This window comes from Colius striatus, chromosome 3 (genome assembly GCF_028858725.1).
Source record: "Colius striatus isolate bColStr4 chromosome 3, bColStr4.1.hap1, whole genome shotgun sequence".
Lineage (NCBI taxonomy): Eukaryota > Metazoa > Chordata > Aves > Coliiformes > Coliidae > Colius > Colius striatus.
The window spans coordinates 37,435,033-37,455,094 of record NC_084761.1 but is presented as its reverse complement, the minus strand read 5'-3'; the positions used below and the strand labels follow the sequence as shown (position 1 = coordinate 37,455,094).

At 36.9% G+C, this 20,062-nt stretch overlaps 1 protein-coding gene across 4 annotated transcripts; it reads right to left on the bottom strand.

Annotated features, from left to right (window-relative positions):
* Positions 1-3,872: 3,872 nt before the first annotated feature.
* HELQ (helicase, POLQ like) lies at positions 3,873-19,951 on the bottom strand. Of its 4 annotated transcripts, none has more exons than XM_010195571.2 (18): positions 19,699-19,951; positions 18,583-19,312; positions 18,049-18,227; positions 17,355-17,555; positions 16,304-16,376; positions 15,516-15,613; positions 14,885-14,983; positions 14,042-14,187; positions 12,954-13,193; positions 11,936-12,077; positions 11,539-11,643; positions 10,829-11,048; positions 9,916-10,073; positions 9,008-9,106; positions 8,148-8,321; positions 7,440-7,553; positions 5,215-5,349; positions 3,873-4,067 (listed from the first exon to the last, which is right to left on the bottom strand). In XM_010195571.2, the coding sequence occupies exons 1-18, from the start codon at positions 19,849-19,851 to the stop codon at positions 3,981-3,983; spliced, it is 3,153 nt and encodes a 1,050-aa protein (XP_010193873.2). In that variant the 5' UTR covers positions 19,852-19,951; the 3' UTR covers positions 3,873-3,980. The 4 variants fall into 4 exon arrangements, with proteins under 4 accessions (XP_010193873.2, XP_061848621.1, XP_061848622.1 ...); XM_061992637.1 differs by having other exon boundaries at positions 9,916-10,034; XM_061992638.1 differs by lacking the exon at positions 19,699-19,951 and having other exon boundaries at positions 18,049-18,219; positions 18,583-18,745.
* Positions 19,952-20,062: the final 111 nt, after the last annotated feature.

The following is a 20,062-nucleotide window of genomic DNA, read 5'->3' as shown; positions in this document are numbered from 1 at the left end:
CCTATAACAAGGTGTTTTTGTGAGCTATCCTTACTCCCTGGCCCCCAAACTCCATCAAGACCTTGTCCTGACACAGCATACAGCTCTCACAAGGTTTTCTTTCTGAACACATGTGAGAATCTCATATGGCATATGCTGTTTATTCAGAGATGGAAATGATACTTTGGGTCTAGCTTCTAGCAACCCTCTTTAAAGTGCACATAGTTTTATAGGAATTGCTAAAAGAATTTGTTTCCACTAAGTCTGAAGCTGACTAATTCAGGTGTAGTGGGAGCTGCTGAGCTCCATCACACCAAACAGAGCATGGTGAAATTACTCAGCCTCCCTTCTAATCAAAGCAAAACTTTTAAGTGATAACATTTGGTTCTCATTACAGCCAATACTCAATGCTGGACCACTATGCTGAAAGAGATGAAATTAAGCTTTAAGAGGAAGGATAAAGTGAGAGCTGCCTAGGCAGGACTAGCTCACATAGAAGCAGCTTTCCAGAACACAGGAACACAATAGGTCTCATTCACACAATGAAAATTAACAGCTAAACATTAACCTAAGCCTGACCCTCCTACCAGACCTTCCAGAGAGAGTTTTTGGTAAGTTATGTACAAGGATTCCTGGAAGTAAAGAATTATTGACTGAAAGGGAAGGGAATGGCATAAACACAAGAACTGGTCTTTGTGGGCAAGTTGGAAAGTGGAGTGGATAGACTTAAAGACTAAGAAATATGTTTGAGTCTTTTGGTCAGAACACTTATTCTGCACTAGTTGCAACCTGAAGAGACTTACATGTACCATAGCTTGGATACAATTTACAGTGGGTTATGAAGACATTGGCAGGAACATCCTATAGAGCATGTTTTAATGACCTACCTTAGTTTTGAAGCATCTATTGCTATTTCTCATAGATAAGCTAATTGTTTTTGTTCAAATCCTTTAACATAGGCTTTAGGATATCAACATCTCATTAAAGCAAATGAGAAACCTTTGCCTTCCAAAACAACCTGAACACATCCTTAGCACAAGGTTTCCTACATAATCATAGGTTTGGCTGGAAGATACCTTTAAGATCCGAGTTCAACTACCAACCTAACACTGCGAAGCCCACCACTAAACCCTCTCCCCAAGCACATCATCTAAGCACAGCCACCTGTAACAGACATCCACCAAACACACATCCACTTCTGACACCTGCACATACCTCAATGTCACCCAGCAGTGCAAAAATACTGTGTTTAGCATTTGTTGTGTGTTTTCCCTCTCCATCTCCACCCAGAGGAAAAACCTATGTAATGAAAGGTTCCTCTGAAATGCATTTAATAATACATTAATATGTACTGCAGGAAGAAAAAGCAATGCTTAAGATGTGTACTGCTTTACTTGGCAAGTTTGACTTCAGAAAAATAAGACTAGCTCTATATAGCTAAGTTTTATTCACTGCAGTTTCCTTCATTTCACTTCCAATGTTACCAAAGGTCTCAGAAAAAGCTTTGGTGGAGCTGCACTCATCCATCTGGCAAAGCACAGCCTGTATAAACAGAGCAGCAGCAACCAACAAATGTCAACCTCACTTTCTTTCCATGACAGCTTCAAGGCAGACCTGAAACCACCTGTTTGTTTCAAGACAGCTTTTGCTGCTGCTGCTGCTGCTGCTTTCAGTGAGGCTCCAGTGTTTGTAGAGAATGCTTGACTATTCCTGAACACGCAGCTCAAAATCTGACCTTGCAAAAGTGCTAGTTGTTATGGTATTGTACAAGTGTAAGGATGGGCAATTTGCAACCTAACAACAGAGAGCTGCTAGACATTTTTTTCCTGCTGTTCCCCTTCACAATATAAAAATAAAAAAATTACACTTCAAATTAGTATACAACTATAAATATAATGAAAAGCACTGCAAGAGAGGTTAATAGCTCATTAACTGCTCCTGTGGCTAAGGTAGCAATTAATGGATTATTTCCACAACATCAGTTATTGCAGTGACTCAGTATTTAAGAGTAAATAACTTATTTCCTGTTCAATTGAGGGAGTCCTGACACAAGCTGCCCAGGGAGGATGTGGAGTCTCTTTCTCTGGAGGTTTTCAGACCCACCTGGATGTGTTACTGTGTGACCTGCTTTAGCAGGGGTTTGGACTAGTCGATTCCTAGGGGTTTCCTCCAACCCCTACCATTATATGAATAATTTTACAGTGATCTGTTCTGTTGTTCCCCCCCCCCCCCCCCAAAATCCATAGAAGACTTTCAAACTTTGGAAGACACCATCAAGCAACAGTAAAGCTCTAGAGTAAATGTGTAGACCTTACAGGTATCACTAAAGTTCTCCTACATGCATGCTACATCAACTGCTCTCAAATGCACTCATTTATGCTGGAGTGAACATCATCTGCCTCTTGAATAGAGCACAAATAAACCAACAGAAAATTTCTTACTATCATTTGGTCAAAACCATCTCTCAATTAAGAGAGCATGGCACAAAGAGACCGGAAGCAAATATAGTCACGGCAAATATTGCTTCTGGACTTGCGGATCAATTATATCTGGTTAGAGTCAACTGAATATGTTCTTATGTTTCTAAAACCATTTGTGCCTTAGGCACTATCAATAACAGGATTCCCATGTGGGCACTGAATCCGGCAGTGGAAATGAATCATGACAAGAACTGGTTTTAAATTCTTGACCTGGCTTAACATTGAGTGCACTCAAACATTTCACTTATCTGAACTTTGTAAGCTACTATGAAGTATCATAATTATGGTCTCAGAGGCACATTTCTGCTAAATGAAGGCTTATAAAACACTTATTCAATTGCTACTTATGATTTCTCTAATGCATCAACCAACTAAGCAGTTAAACACTAACCTTTTCATCACTTTTTCATCATAACTCTTTTCCGTCAAGTGTTCAACATCTAACAACCCTACTCGATGCAAAATGATTCCTGTTTATCCCTAGAATCCCAACACAATCTAAGTTGGACAAAAAAAAGACAGTTTAACTACAGTTTATCTTACTTTTACTGAGAAGGGGCACTCACTTTTACACAGAAATGCCATATTTAAGCATGCCAGTATACTAGCTACCATGACGTAACCCCACAGTCCATCACAGCTTTCAAGTCTTCCTTCATGTGCAGTGCTTTGACATTGTCATGTACTACACACTAGCTTATGAAAAGTTTACTGTGTAACAAGTGAATAAGTTTCAGGCACCTCAAAGCTATTTTCATTATGCCTAACTTTTTGCTGCAGCAAGTCTGGTTCAGATACCTTTACAAATCCCAGTGAATGTGACTAACATCCATGGAGTCTCAACTTGATACAGCTTCTAAAAAAATAATCAGTTCGAGCCTTTGTCTTTATCAGTCTTCACATTTAAGGAAGAAATTTAAAAACATTAAAAAATGTAAACTTTCTGTTTGGGAGACTGTGACAGAAACATCCTGGGGAACTGCCAGAGGCTGAATACGAATTTGGTACTTGCATTTTTTCACAAAGCTTAAGCTATGCATCATTTGCAGTTTCTTACATGACTCTGGGAGAACTTCTTTGTTAGGAATGGCAACTCTATTTCTCTCCTTGAATTCGCTACATCTAAATTACAGAGATTGCTGGAAGTAGGAATTTTGAGCAACCCACTCAAGCACACATCCTAAAGGGAATATCCATTACAAAGGCATTAAGTCAGCTATGAACTTAAGCTCCATGCAGAAGAACATACCAGGTAGTTAAGTCCAGTCCCCAAAGCACCCTTGGATCTGTCTAAAACCAGAAATTACATCTTGATTCTAGCCTATGGCTGAAGAGGTTTGTAACCTCAAAACCTTCAAATGAAGTTAACTTTCCAAGAAGCATTCTTAGCCCAGAATTCACCCAACACTGAGGTATACAAAAGACATTAAATATTTATTACAATCTCAGTATTAGATTAAAGTTAAAAATATCTTTAAAATCCCAATCTTTGGATTCATGATTTTCCTCCATAACAGTTGGTCAGTAGGTTCCTGGAATATCTGTAGGTACCTTTAAGAGTTCTTCAACTTCTTCTTGTAAAGCCTCAGCTTTCTCACTCAGCAGCATCTATAATGGAAAAAGGAAAAACAACTAGAAAAGTACTACAGCATTAGCTCTAACTGTTAGGTTAAATCACCAATGTTTTTCAACCTTGTGTTTGGTCTGTAAAAAACTGCTGCTGCTGCTCATAGGACTGTAGTACCTTTGCCTCAAAGGTCTAACATTTTCACAAGTACTATTACCAACATTTCTTTACTGTTTATTGCATACCAATACAAAGAAACGCTAACAAAAATTCATGCAGTACACAGATAGTTCTCAGTTCATCACATAATACACAAAAATTAACAGAACAGTTTTGGCTAGAACTGTGAACAAAAGCATTAACCTTAAACATTTATTTTCTGAATAAATACTTGTAAGCTTTACCTGCCAAGTTGCCAATTTCTTGCTTTTACAAAACTTCTTACTGCAGCATTTTACATCAGACACACAGGACTCCCAATATTAGCAATCTACTGCCCTGAACTGTTTGTTACTGGCAGTCAGGCTGTAACAATTCCCCAGTGGTATGTGTAGCATAACGCATGCAAGCATAGTTCTAAATTCCCAGTAAGAGAAAACTGAATCAGTTTAATATCTGAACATGACAGTAAGCCAGATTGCTGGATTTGATATGGATGTAGATGAGGAATCTGCATATATTTCCTTCTGTTGGCTTGCACAGCAGCAAAAAAAAAAGCAGTAAGGAGCCTACAACAATATTAAATGGCCACAACTTTTTAAGCGCATAAATTCCAAATTTTGTATATTTGCATGGAGTCAAAGTACTAACCAAGACTTTGTTATTGGCTACATCGTTTTTATACCAACTGTCCACTCACTTATTCTAGGCCTTCCCTTACTTTAGCAAAAGTTGTGCTATTTCAGCAGAATCAAACATGAAGCCAACGCCATTGCAAAGGCAAATGACTAATGGAGACCGAGAGAAAACACTACTACTTAATAAAATACTTCCTGTATTTTTTGTTTAGGTAGAAACATTTGTTACAGATCCTTTCCCTTGGGCTATTTATGTGTACTTTAGAGGCAGATACTAAGTGAAAGCCCTTTACTAGTAAACTGAATCCTTCACTTCTAATGTCACTCAAAGATCCACTTTTGGCATACTGAAATTCTGAGACAGGTATTTATAACTTTGTTTCCAGCTTACCTTGGCAGATGAAACAATCTGTTTGGCTTGACGTCGTGACAAATGCTCAATCATCTTGACCAGAGTTTCTGGATTTGCATTAGCCAAGTGTGCTAAAGTTTTGTACCCTGCATTATAAAGTTGTTTTGCTCGTGCCTGCAAGTCCAAAGTTGTGTTAAGTTATTAGAACAGGCAATCAGAACTTCTCGTGTCAATTTCTGCATCAACCTAACAATTTTCATCTTTGCATGTCAATCCACTTTCTTTCCAAGAACACGAATACTTACTGACAATCCTTACTCCCCGAACATACAGCCTTACTGCTAAGGGTTACCTCCCCATGCAATCTTACGCAGTTCTTAGGAACTCATTTGTCATTTTCTCTGAGCTTAGGTGGCACTGATTCTGCCACTCTTTTTTTGTAGGGATGTCTCACATTCTCTGCAGCTTTCTAAGCAAAAGGAGGGCTGATTTTAATCAACTCCCCCCTCCCCCGAATTTTCACAGAACAGAGCTTTGACAAAATTCCAGAAAAGGCTATACTTTGTTTCAAGCTTATGAATAATTTTCCCTTTAGTATCACAGCATCTTTTTTATTTCTCTAGTTGTGTGGAGTCATAGTCATGAGGTCACAGGAGAGACACACATATCATAGGCAAGACTCTCAAGAATTTAATCACCACCAGTGTAAGGGATTGTGCATTATCTGCTTCTCAACTTGATCCTATTGCTATGTAAGGCAGCCAAGCAGCATTTGCCTAACAGAAGGTATCTGGGCAAATATTTTTTGTAAAACAAATACTGCTAGAACATTGGAAAGTTTTACTTAAAACACATTTGTACACCAGGAGGAGTAATTTAGCACACTAAACTCTTCAGTATCCGAAGTTATGAAATAATACCCATTTGATTAACAAGAGTTACGCCTACAAATATTTGGCCAACCACCTCGTTTTTTATCCCCTCATCTCTTTTAAAGACAAGAAGGAATAGAAAGACATTTGAGGTAGGTTTGTTTGCATCCAACAGGTAATAGTTTACAATATATTATCTTCCTCCACAGTAAAAGAGGACTATGCTTGTTAATTAATGTGAGATAGGTGTCATTAATGTCACCAAAAGTAGCCACTAATTGCTAGCAATTATTTTCTATGCTCTACTTGGCTATTGTATGCACAGTACAACCAATGATACAGAATCTTTCCCCACTAATGACTTAAATCTCATGAAAAGGTTTTGGATTGCTCTTTGAAAACTGCATGCAAACAGGCAGAAAATAATTTTCTCCTTCACTACAGCAACCTTAGGCTGATTTTGTAAATTCCTCCACAGAAATCTAAGCAAATCACATTGGTTCAAGATAAGTCTACCTGCTACAAATGTGAGCTGTCACTATAGTTTTAACTCCAGTGCAGATCTACCTTGATTGTAGTAATAATTTTGAAGAGTCATCTTTAAAATACAACTTCATTGGTATTGTGCTGTCCAGGGTGTTTTTGCTCTTCCAAAGAAATGCTTCCATGCAGAGTGAACCACAAAGTAAAAACCTACTTACCTTTTGTATACAATTCAGAAAATTTGGTAGATGCAAAAAATCCATTATGCTCTAAGTCCTATTTAAGTTTAGTTTCTCAGAAGAACTTACTGCTGCTAAATTCAATGGTTTGCTGACAAACTGGTTTTACAAAGGCTGGATGGGCAAGTTAGATCATTTTTCATAAAGGTCCAGTGATTACTAAAAATCTTGCACTGAAGCCCAAAAAGATTTTCTGCTTTAAGAAGAGTCTTTGATTCAGAGACTGATTAAAATTTCTAATTTAAAATACATGCAGCACTGCAAGTGATAACAAGAGCTTAAGTTCCAATAGGACTTCACATATTTCTGTGAGGATATTGGAACTTAAATGAATATGAAAATTTTTATTCCCCTTTACTTTCATGACCTGAAGAATCCTTCCCACAAAAGAAAACCAGACTCTATTTTCCAACTGAGTATAGATCTAAATTATTGTCCAAATACAGATTTTACTGTTGCTGTGGTAGCAGCCAAAATAAAAACAGCACCGGCTCCAGATCACGTTTCCTCACTTCTGCTCAGCCTCCAAGACTGTTGTGGGATATCTGCCCTATGCCAAATTGTCAATAAAAAAAGTTTGCTTGGTCTTCCAGATCTACTTGAAAGGCACAGTAACATTTAGCATACAAGTTTACATTGAAAAAAAAATCACAAAGTCAGGTTTACTAACCTCTAGAACCCCTGCTACCTCCATCAGAGGGATGAGTTCTGTCTTAACACAGTATGTCAGTTGTTTGGTAAGTTCTGTCAGCAAGGCCTTATAAACCCAGAATTCTTCTAATTCCTGCAGAGACAAAAGATCACTAAATCAGATTTTAAGTTCTGTATTTGAGGGAGAGTGTATGACTGATGAGCTTTGCTTTAGCAACAAGGATATATTTGGCTTTTAAACAGGGGAAACATTATTATTTCTAGTTATCTTTTCAGCTAGTTGTAGAGTTGCATTCAGCACTCTTCAGCTGAACATTCCAAAGTTGGGGGTAGTTTTGAAGGATAAGCAATGCATTATTTCAAGAGAGGAAATAAAAAAAACCAACCCACCAAGAAAACAAGCCAAGCCAGCTGTTTTTCTCAGATGACATTCCACTAACAGATGGCCTTGTTTCCAAGAGAAAGGTAAAATTGACAATTATATCCCAACAGCACTGACACTGATCAATGCCTTGGTACAGTTTGTATATCGTCACATTCTCAGTGCAGAAAGAATCTTTTTAAGAAATATTATTGCATGAGCATGCTTATCCAAACAGGAAAAATAATTTTGCCCAGAAAATGTGAAATACACCAGCTGTATTCAGTTCTAACATAAGAGAACAAAACTTCAGGTTTTGCAAAGTCAATCCCAGAGAACTTATTGGAAACCCATTTAACACAATACCTCACAGAAATGTAGAACACAGGAGGCAAATGAGGCAGCAGAATTAAGGAGGTTTTGTACATATCCACGGGACATGTTAAATTTCTCTGAAACTCTCCATATATTGGTCTCTTTCAGTAGAGTATAAAGGACAAACGACAGGTAAAGCCTGTTTACCACAGCACTGTCCACATTCTAAGGATAAAACAAGTGAGAATTCAGAGCCAATATCACATTCAAGATACTCTGTTAGTGCTACAAGGAAATTATTCTCATCTCTACTCCTTCACACCTAAAATGTCTATATTATATCGAAAGGTATCAAACAACATTAAGAAACCAATCAATGAAGTTAAAAGAAGCTTAATAAATAGCACAGTAATGTAGAACACTAGCAGAAATGCAATCTAGAATTTGTAAAGAATCAAATACAAGGAAAGGCTGCGGGAACTGGGGCTGTTTAGTCTAGAGAAGAGGAGACTGAGGGGAGATCTTATTAACATTTACAAATATCTAAAGGGTGGGTGTCAGGAGGTTGGGCGGTATCCCATTTTTCTATTGTAGCTAGCAAAAGGACAAGGGGTAATGGGATAAAGCTGGAACACAAAATGTTCCACTTAAATATAAGAAAAAACTTTTTACTGTGAGGGTGATGGAGCCCTGGCACAGGCTGCCCAGAGGGGTTGTGGAGTCTCCTTCCTTGGAGGTCTTCAAGACCTGCCTGGACATGTTCCTATGCGACCTGATCTAGGTGACCCTGCTTCTGCAGGGGGGTTGGACTAGATGATCTCTAAAGGTCCCTTCCAACCCTACCATTCTATGATTCTATGAAATGAAATGACTGAACTGTCATCTTAGGTACAAAGAAACTCCAAGCTTACCTTTCTGATGGCTTGACCAGAAGCCTTTTTTGTAATAAAGCTTTCAGGTACTCCCACAGTATCTGCTACTTTTTGCTCTGCTGCACTTAGCTGGTTGAACTAAAATAAGATTTTATAAAGAATTTTCAGATATTTAGAACATAAGTCTTATTACTCAAAGTTAAACAATGTTTTCAAACCTCTAATTAGTACTGTGTCAGGTCTGCATCTGTTTTGCCTACTTTTCTGAATTATCTGTAATTGTCCATCTCTGAATGCCACATTTTAAGAAAATTAACAAATACTTAAGTGTACAACATGTTACAGAAAAGGGAGAAGTTGAATGGGTGTTACCTTAAGAGTATGCAAGACTAGGACGAGGGATGTGCTGCTAAGGCTGACATATACAAAGTAGTCTGTGGGAAGGTATTGGTCATGGTGTAGTAGTTGCAATACTGCCTGGAATTTAGCATTAAGACTCAGATATCCAGCAAAGACTAAAACTAACATTCACTAGTGGATTTTGCTCCCTAAACTACATATTAAATATACAAGCATCAGAAGGTAAATATGGCTCTTGATTAATTTAACAGTGGCTTTCTTGTAAGACTACAATGATATGGTTACTTATAACTAGTTTCTAGAAAGGTCTGTAAGATTAATCAGATCCTGGTGATGACAAGGCTATTGCACCAAGGTTAAAGTCAGGATTTGGAGTACTGGCAACTCAAGAGATGTACTTCATGCCACAAGGTCAAATATTAGATACATATTGCATCTAATTGTATCTGGACTGAAAGTAAAATAGTATATTTTAATTTCCCATCAAATCATTACTCCACTATGTATGTTTCCTATGTATATAAACTTAAAGTGTAATAAACAGGATTACAATATGTCCCAATGCATGTTTGCTAGCAAATTCTCACCTGTCTCAAGTATATCATCCAATCTGGTCTACAGTTAGAAGTCATATCATATGGAGTTGCCAGATAGAGAAGATGAAGATTGCTCTCAAGAATCAGCCCTTCCAAACCTTTCTTCAATTCTCTGTAAAGAAGATTGCAGTATGCCAAGTCTATAGACCCTATAATAAGCACACGTGTTGCAATTTTAAACAGGCATAGAGTTAAAAGTAATAGATTTTAATATATACTCAATATTTCCTTTATCTTCCAACAAATGTTTGTTATGTCAGATGAATCCAAGAATTAACTGTAACCCAAATAATTGTCCTAACCTGAGCAGTGAAATGAAACTGAACAGTCACCTATTCCCATGGACATCCATTCTGTAGGTGGTTTTTGAGTGTTTGTGAATTGCCTTGACTTTAATGAAACCCTGGAACAATCTTGCAGATTGAAGAATTTTTCAGAGATTCTTCCTATTCCAACTGTGTTTCATACCCTGTTATCTTTACACTATGACAGCAAACCAGAACTTCCTGATACACTCTCTTGTTTATTACAATTGGTCTACATGTCCTATGCTTCCTCTCCTTAAGCTTCTCTTGAGGTCAAGAAAATCCCCTGTTAAAAATATCTGTTCAAAGCAATGAATTATAAAATAAGGACATGAACCATTTTAATTACAATCACTACATCAAATCTTGAAATATTTTTTTTTAGGGTATGGTTCTGACTTCACTCTCATTATGACCAGTATTATCACACTTCAGTCATGGACTACTTGTTCATTTCCATTTTCAGTCCAGCTCTACAACTAATTTTGTTTTATTGCAGTTTAATGCTGAAGATGGAAAAAAACATATAAAATTCAAATAAGGCTGAGATGAAAGGGTTTATTGATATAAAGACTGTAATAACAACAAAACAGTCTTACCTTTGTATGTAGCTTTACCCAATGGTGTAATTGTTAGTGTATGTTTGGAGTTGTGGTCTTTCTCATATATTCTTCCTTTAAGGAGTCCTTTATCTATCAGATTTTCTAGCCCATCTTTAATTATCTCTGAGAGGCTCTTCTCTTTAGACAGCAGCTGTTGCTGAACACCCAACAATGTACTGCACATAAAATTGTTGACTTCCTCATGGGTAACTGCTATCTGCAAAGAGGATTGCAAGTGAAGAGCATAATTAAAGGCTTAATTTATATAAAAAAATATGAACAAAATCTACTGATTAGAGAAGTAGTTTGATATCCTCTTAAAATGACAAAAACAGGACAGTCAGCCTATGATGGATCTGGTGGGACTGTTCTCCATCTGTTTTAGCTACTGCATCATGTTGATTTGTTTCCACTCTCTCTATTTGTATTTTGAATCAAGATCAGAAATTTAAATATTAAGATTGTTATGAAGCATAAGTTAGATGTAATTTTGACTTTTACATGGAAATTGTCACATTCCTTGATTAATTGATAACTGAGATAAAAAGACTAATCAAATTTTTATCCTCCTTATCTGATTAGAAGCTGTTCTGAACTTGTAAGCTAATCTGTTCAAAAAGTCTGTATTTTCTTCAGAATCAACAGATAAGATTTTCTTTGCATTTTCTAAGCACTTAAGTTACTCACACAGAAGAGTTAACTGATACCTTCAGTCCAACCAAAGATAACAACAGACTCTGCATTCCTTTGGTCAACTCCAGCAGAAGATTGCTGTAACAATTCTCCAAAGGACTGTTAACTAAATCCCAAACCTAAAAGGCAAGAAATGTATTAGTTCAGGTACGATATTTATGTACTAGTTTCACACTTTTAAAAGTAATTACAGACATGATCTGGCTTATAAAGAAAATAAGCTTAGACAAGTAAAATTTACCATTCACATCTGAAAACACACCACAAAGTAGTTTATGGATATAATTTCATAATTCAAATACTTGCAACAGTAAGATGTAGACAAAAATAAGATCAGCAGCTCAGTTCTTACTGATTAACCCACCGGCTTAATCCAACACTTCAAATTATCGAGAGCTTTGTAAAAATTACCAAGTGTTTGTCTTTTTCTTGCGCTATGAGAATACTTTCTCCAGCACTGTCAATACCAGCTCGACCAGCTCTGCCAATCATTTGTTTATATTGATTCTTCTTCATGAAGTCATTAGCAACATAAGGAGCTCGGAGAATAACCCTGTAAAGAAATCTTTAGTTTGTAATTTTAACATAAACTATAATTTAAGCAGCAATGAAATTTTAGAAATGCATTCTTTATATATGCTGCTTGCCTAGTAATTAACAAAAAAATTAAATGCGCCTGTTTGAACAGATATGTAAAAATCAACCAGGAAAATATTTAGCAATTTAATGTTTAATGAATGACGAGCCATGCGTTTTGTTTTGCAGACCTTTGCAACTAGTACTTAAAGGTGTTCAGAGGTCTGAGTTTAAAAATGAAAAATCACTGAGATTTAAAATAAACTCTACTAAAAAACAAAACCAATCCTGACCATACATCAGTTATACTAGAAAGACAACATTTGTCTGTATGATTTTTTTTCTTCCCTCAGATGCGTTATTCTAACATCGATATACACAAAACTGGATTCTTAGCAAATGGGTCTTTGGTCATACAACCACTTGTATAAGAAAAAGATAACACTTTTTAACGTTAAAACACATTCAAACTGTATCTCCTTAGAAAATATTTATTCTACAATTTGAACACTATTCTATGGACAATATCTATTGAACAACGATTAATTTCTTATTCCCCTGCATAGCATTACTAAAATACCAAAGCATTTCCTCCATTTATTAGTTTCCTTAACCCATTTAGGTAAGAGCTCTTCAGCAATGCACTGTGAAGGACTTGCTACTGATGCACATTTCCTACATAAAAAAAACTTTGCAGTCATACTGCCAATTTGCTAGTAAAAGTAGACACATACTTTAAATAGCACTGGTACTTCCAACTTAAAGCATTTTTTTTTTCCTTTACAAAAAAAAAAAAAAAAAAAAAAAGGAAAAAAAAATCAATGCAACAATGAAATATATTTCAGTTACTAACCTTCTAGCTGGCAGGTTGACTCCAGCAGCTAAAGTAGCTGTGCAAGCAAGAAGACACAAGACACCTGTAGAATATGCCTCCTCTATACATTTTCTTTCATCATTTGTAAGGCCACTATGGTGATAGGCAATACCAAAAGGAATCGTTTGCTTCAGAACAGGACAGACACTTCCATTTCCAATATTCTTCAGGTTCTGAAGAATATCTTGTTTCTCATTCTCCCTGTGACTTCTAAATTCTCTTAGGAGGAAGGAAAGCATTTCTTTACACTTTGATCAATCACCAACTACTTGAGAGAGAGGCTTACTGTCTATTTCTGTTCATTATCCATTCTAATATCTTAGTTGGAGAAATAACTATTTCCAGTAACTTTAAAACAACAATACACAGGAGGTTGATTAAGTTGCAATAGAACTGCTCTTGTTTGTAAGCACAGGTACCCAAGAGATCAAATGCCAACTGGGTGTGGGTATAAAGATCATCGACAAAAATGAAATAGGGCCAGTGCCACATTGATGATCATAGGTACATTAAAAATTGTTTCAATTTTGATGAGAGAGGTGTTTTGTTTATTTTAATGTAATTTCTTTCTACGCAAAATTTAACTTTGCTAGACCATTATGAGTTGATCAAGTCATATTTAAATAAAACCAAACACAATCCTTTCTTTTCTTTATTAACAAAGTCTGTATGGAACAGAGAGTATCAGTCAATCAAATCACAACATACTCAACTAAATATCATGCTATAGAGAAAATACTTCCTTTCTAAGCTTGCAGAGATCATTGTCAAAGGGAGCAAGATTATTTTAGTATGCTTTTCCTTTTTTCCTTATTAATTGTCCTCCGATAACCATTTCTTTTCAACTGGTTGGTTTAAAAAAAAAATATTGAGTTTTGGTAAAATATTTGTTTAATGAGCCTTAAACAGTTTGCTATCATTTATGCAGTTAGCAACTTTACATGATTGCACACTGAAAGTATTTACTTCCAATCACTAGGGAAAATCATTTGCAAACTAGTGAAGATAAACCCTAAGTTCTGACATGCTATTCCATATATAAGTTAAAAATCAAGACAGAAACTTACTTTGTGAGGTACTTGCACACCATTGAAGCAACATTTTCACAGTTTTTTTTAGTGGGACAAAAAATAAGGCAGGAATATTTAGGAATAACTTCAGTAACCAGTGCAATGATGTGGTCAGGATCTGCTTTCTCCAGATTACTAGAATACTATCATAAACACATATTGACAAACATTTAAGATTAATTTCTAAGAAATAAACTAAGTATTCAAATACTTGTTCTCAGCTTTTGTTTAGAACAGTTTGCTTTAATATGACACAACTCTAAGAAGTTGTAGGATAAACTTTTCTCCCAGTTCTCACTTGAAAGATTTTAACACATCCAGTGTGAACTGAGGGATACATGGATATAAGGCTACAATGCTTTGCTTTTTTCCATTAATAGTTCAGTTTCTTTTATCAACACCACAGCAATATTCTACTGTGCTATTGGCAGTCTACCATACCACATGGGGCTTTTTAAAGGTTGAAATGAATCCCTACAAAGAATAGAGATGACAGCACAAAACAAAAGATGTTTTCCTTCAGTATCGTCTAGGAGTGATCAGCTCTTTATATTATCTAACCAAAACCACAGCATTTGGTATCTGGAACACTCAAATTTACTGCTCTTCACACATCAAAATACTAATGAAACTTCTACCTTAAAGAGCAGTGAAGATGTGAATATCAAGTGAAGTATTCAATACACTAAAGGCCTTTTTCCTCCCCAAAGCCTACCATTTTGTCTCTCACAGTCATTACAAATGAACTATCATGTTTAATTTCCTTTGGTAAAAGCTCTGTAAATAAATCAGTATACTACAAAGAAACTACAAGAAACTACAAAATTACTTAGGTTTTACCTTGAAATCAAGGAGACGTGAAAAAGAAAAGCCATTTTCTGTTTTGCTGTCAACCGCATAAATGGTGTCTCGTATCTTTACATATTCCTTTAGTTCTACCTAGGAAGACAAAGCCGTAAACAGAAATTAAATTACCAAGTCATGGATTAAGCTGTTGCTGACATGCAGCTAATGTTTTTTCAAGCATTCCATTACATGTATATATCTGCATGCACACAAGCACACATTCCACCCCGCCAAGAAGTTTTCTAAAAGTTAATCGTTTTAATTTTCTGCCTTAAAAAAGTGTCTCATTATAATGAAGACTACAACAAACACTGTAGCTTGTGAACTAGTCACAAACTATTACCACGACAGCATTCAAGCACCAATATCAAAACAAGTGTAACAATTATCACCGTAGCTGTAATTTAGAAATTAGTTTAGCTAAAGTTAAACGAATGCCTAAACATAACCATGCAAAGGCACTTGCACTTGAGCAGTAAGAAATGCAAAATGCTACTTATTGTATCAGTACAGCAGCAGGCATTACACTATGCTGAAGTTAAACACAAAAAGCTCCTCAAAAGATTTGCTATAATTTTACAGGCAACTATCTTCTTTATTAGGTTACAGTATCAGGTATACAGACCGGTCTAAAATTATTAGTATAATACTCCGCTTGCAGGAACTTCTGCAGGTCTCCAACGTTATTTAAAGTTGCACTCATTCCAATGATTTGTGTGTTTTCTGTAAAACAGAATTTGAGGTGAATTTATTGCCACATTCCCAATTTTTAACACTTCTGCTTCATATTTAATTTATAAGCCTGCTTCCTTATTGTTAGCCTTGTTAAGTGCCAAAGTACCAGTTTGAAGGGGGATAGAGCTAAGAAATATTATCTGAGCTGTAAACATTAAAAAAAATCCTCTATATAAGCATTTAATTGGAATGGCTATGAAGAAATGGAAAACAATTGACAATACTCAATATTTCTCAGAGTAGTAATATCAAGAAAGCTTCAAAAACACCCATCCCATCATTACAGGGTCAACTGACACTTAAATAAGTACACACTGTTATTGCACAGTGTGCCATGTTTACGAAGAGTGGCTAGAACTTCACAAATCTGTATGACTTCTCTCTAGAGATGCCATCGACACAGTATTTTCACAGATTCACAGAATCTCAAGGTCTGGAAGGGATCTTGAAAGATCATCTAGTCCAATTCCCCTGTCAGAGCAGGACCACCTAGGGTAGGTCACACAGGAACTTGTCTAGGTGGGTTTTGAATGTCTCCACAGAAGCAGACTCCACAACCCATCTGGTCAGCCTGATCCAGTGCTCTGTCACTCTCACAGTGAAGAAATTCTTCCTCGTATTTCTTTGGAACCTCCTATGTTCCAGCTTATACCCATTACCCTCTGTGCTACTACTTACTACTAGTGTAAAGAATTTTCGCAAGAGTAATTTCTAGTGTTGCTCCACGACTTCCCTCACCAAGCATATGCAACTGTGTGTAGAAACAGAAAAAGAAAAGTATTACTGAGTTTAGAGTACTTCTACAAATAAATCAATTCTGTAGTCTTAAATATTGCAGGAATGTCTTTGCTGGACTTTAAGACTGGACTCTGTTAAGTTTTAATGGCTAAGTTCCTTCCAGCAGTCTAATCTCACTGAAGTGATATTTAAGAAACATGGAAAAGAGATCCAAGAACAAATAGAGATAAAAAGATTTGCCTTCCAATTAACTAGACCATAACTGACACAGTTAACTCCTGACAATCAACAGTCAGTGTGTACACAGAACTTTAGGCTGGTGAATACAAATTGCAAACTGTTCTTTTTCCATTCCGAGGGAAACTAATTTAAAAATGTTTCTAGCAGCCATCTACTTCCAGAAAACAGTAGAATTTAATCCTTAAGCTGCCTTCCATATAGAAGCTACTGTGTTTATGTAAGGTTAGTAACTCTGAAGCATTCCACGAATTAAAACATCCCTGTTAGACGTTATACATACGGTTCAGTCCAACAATCCACAATTCAGCCACACGACTAAAAAGCAGAATAAGGGGAAGTTATCACAGTCAAATGTTACTTTGTATTTTTATCTTTTTTTTAAGTGTTTCATTAGACATTATTAACACCAGACAGTCTCATAGTGTCACATTTTGGAGTTCAATTCTGGGATTCCTAAAATATATCTCACATGATTAAAATGACTTAATTTTTTTCTAATCCATTACAGATGTCTAATTGACATCTAACTGAATCTACCGTCCTCATATAGCAACAAATGCTTCAGTTAAAGAAAAATAACTTCCAATATTTCAGAATTATGTACCAAAGCAATAAAAACTTGGCTAAGTAGTAATAATTTCATGATACACACTCAAAGCAAAACTAATAAAAAATTGCTCTTTGCCAATAACTACTTATTATAAATATAAAAATGTTCCTATTATAGATCTGAGTAAACCTTGCAGCTTACCTCATCTACTACAACCAGACCGAGGTCATCAATTCTTTCTGTTTCAATTAAGGAATTCACTAGAGCATGTCCTTTTTCTATAGTAGCAATATAAAGAGACTTCTTAATTCTCCTCTTAATTGGTGGAAATCTTCCTTTACTTCCTGCATACTCTTCAACCAGGAAACCCAATTCTATCCCAAAACTCGATAAACCCCTAACCTGTTTAAAAAAAAAAAAAAAAGAACTAATTCATGCTCATTTTAGATCTTAAGAGCTGCCTAAAGAATTCAGCATGCATATAACCAATTTGCACCACAATCCCGTTTGAACTAGTGAAAATGTATTAGCTATGACTACCTTTTCCAGCCGCAAAGCTAGAGTGGTTATAAATCTTATCAAGCTTGAGCTACATCTGCTCTTGAAAATGAACTTGTCCTTTATAATAAAAAAATATGTTAACTTCTTGCTTCAAGATCATTTCTTTAGCAAGTTGGGCATTACAACCCTAAGTCTGCAAAACTATGCATAACACTGCAAAAAGGTACCATTTAAAAGTTCAGCACATCTTATAACTCAGCACTCTCACCACATAAATGAAATCTGGTTTATTTCACAATTACAGACCCTCAGGGCAGCACTGATTAAACAAATCACTCACTTCCCATCCTATCTTAGTGAAAATTATGGAGCTTGGTAAAAATCAATGTTTTACCTTTTCTTGAACAATAGCAACATATGGCAGGATCATCAGAACATCTTTCTGCCTGCAGAGTAATTCTTGGAGAATTATTATTTCAGCTACAAGTGTTTTTCCACCACTGGTTGGTAATGAATATATTAAATTCTTTCTCTGCTGTAGAGATTCTAACATTAAGCAATCATGCTGCCATTCTGCAAAATTAGAAAAGAATTATCAGCAACCCCCAGGGGCACATTAATCAATATCAAAATGCCTGTTTCATACAAAATACTTTATGGCTAGCATTTGAGAGGTTTTTCATCAATAAATCGCTAAAAGCTTTCACTGACTAAGCCTTCCAAAGTATTTGAAAAGCCATGTCAACCTTTCCCATCCATCTAAAGATCAAAAATAACCACTTAACAAAACAAAATAAACACTTTCAAAATAAACAACATGGCTTACAGCAAATATTACCTTAATTTAAATATTTTTAGTGGAATAGGTAAAATGAGCAACACTTCACTAGCGCTTTTTTTTTTTTAAACAAACCATTAATTACATTACCATAAAGCGTTTCAATTCCTCGAAGTTGTCTGAATAGATCTTTAACTTTGCTGGGTAATCCATAAAATGGGCCTATATCAACAGAAGAAGATTCAATAGTTTTCTTAGCAACACAAATTTCTTCGGATAAAACTGCTTCTTTAAGCTGCTTGGTCTTAGAGACCTGCAGAGTCTGGGCTTTGGCATTGCCAGTCATAGCACTTTTCAGATGATCTTTAAGACTCTCAGTTTTAAATAAATCACTCTTAGATTCTGAGGAAAAGTCAGTAGGTCTGTTCCTGCATTCAGCATCAGGACATAAAGCTGACAGACTTCCTACTTTGTCCAAGGAAGAATTCACACACTTATTCTGCCTTTGTGACATGGCAGGTATTCTAGAACCAGAAGAAAGTTCATCAAAAAACAAAAGTTGTGACGATGGTAAGTCTTCTAAAATAGATTCTGTTAGTTCTTGATTGCTATCCACTGGGTCATTTTTATTCATCTGGGAAGCATCCCCTTTGTCAGCTTTATGGGCAACCACACTTTTCAAAGTAGAAAAATAATCTTGTTTGTTCTGATGAATTCTTGAGTGAAGCTTCTCAGGTATGACTTGCTCAGCTGCTTTAATATCCTTATTTTTATCCTCCAGGTATTTCTGCTCTATATCATCAACTTGAGCTAGTAAAGAATCATTTCCACAAAAGCTATCATAGTCACCAAACATGTCTTCGTCACTATCATTACTACACTGTGAAAACAAAATAAGTGTTAGCAATCCAAAGTAACATCAAAGAAGGCAGTGTAACTGATACTACACATCGGATGCAACTCAATTCTTCCCCGACTTAACAAGAAAGGTTAGTGCTTTTCTGACATTTACACGGAAAATTTTTCTTGACTTTTAAAGGAATGCTTGCTTTTACTCAGTGAAATTTAACGTACAAGCAGACATAATGCCTAGATAGCCACTTCGCAGTGACGACCGTTTTTGAACTTAAAGCTAAAACGCACTCTCTCCTACACAGAGCAAGCGAGCCCCTCCCGGCCCTCGATCGGGGTCACGCACGCTCGGTCTGGGGCAGGCTGCCCCCCTTACGGCTCTAGAAGCCTGCCCGCAGCGCATCCTCCCCGTACCGGGGTCTCCGCCGGCGGCCCCTCGCCACTGCTACTGGGTCTCTTGCGGGCCACCGGAGCGCAGCCGGCACTGGGCTGCGCCGGGGCCCGACGCCGCTTGCAGACAAAGCCGGAGCGGCTCTTCCTCCGCACCGCGAGGCTGCGCTCGGCCATGACCGCCGTCGCGCGGATCGGCCTCAAGGGAGAGGTGCGAAGGCCGCTACGGCCGCGGCAGCACCCGCCGGCGCGGGAAACAAGGCCGCCATAGGCAAAAGCAAATCAGCCGCCCCCAGCAGCGCTTCCGCTGGCACGCTCCACAGATATGGGCAGCAGCCAATTACCTGCCTCGAGGAGACCAGGCCGCGGCTCCATTGGCTACTGGGCC

What these genes read in the sequence shown, in the direction of transcription:
- HELQ (XM_010195571.2), bottom strand. Translation starts at nt 19,851, where the DNA reads ATGGCCGAGCGCAGCCTCGCGGTGCGGAGGAAGAGCCGCTCCGGCTTT. An exon ending in GAAAATTCTTTACACTAGTA is followed by an intron (nt 15,614 to 16,303) that starts GTAAGTAGTAGC and finishes TCTGTTTTACAG; the next exon opens with AAAACACACAAATCATTGGA. An exon ending in CTGGTCAAGCCATCAGAAAG is followed by an intron (nt 8,322 to 9,007) that starts GTAAGCTTGGAG and finishes TTTTATCCTTAG; the next exon opens with AATGTGGACAGTGCTGTGGT.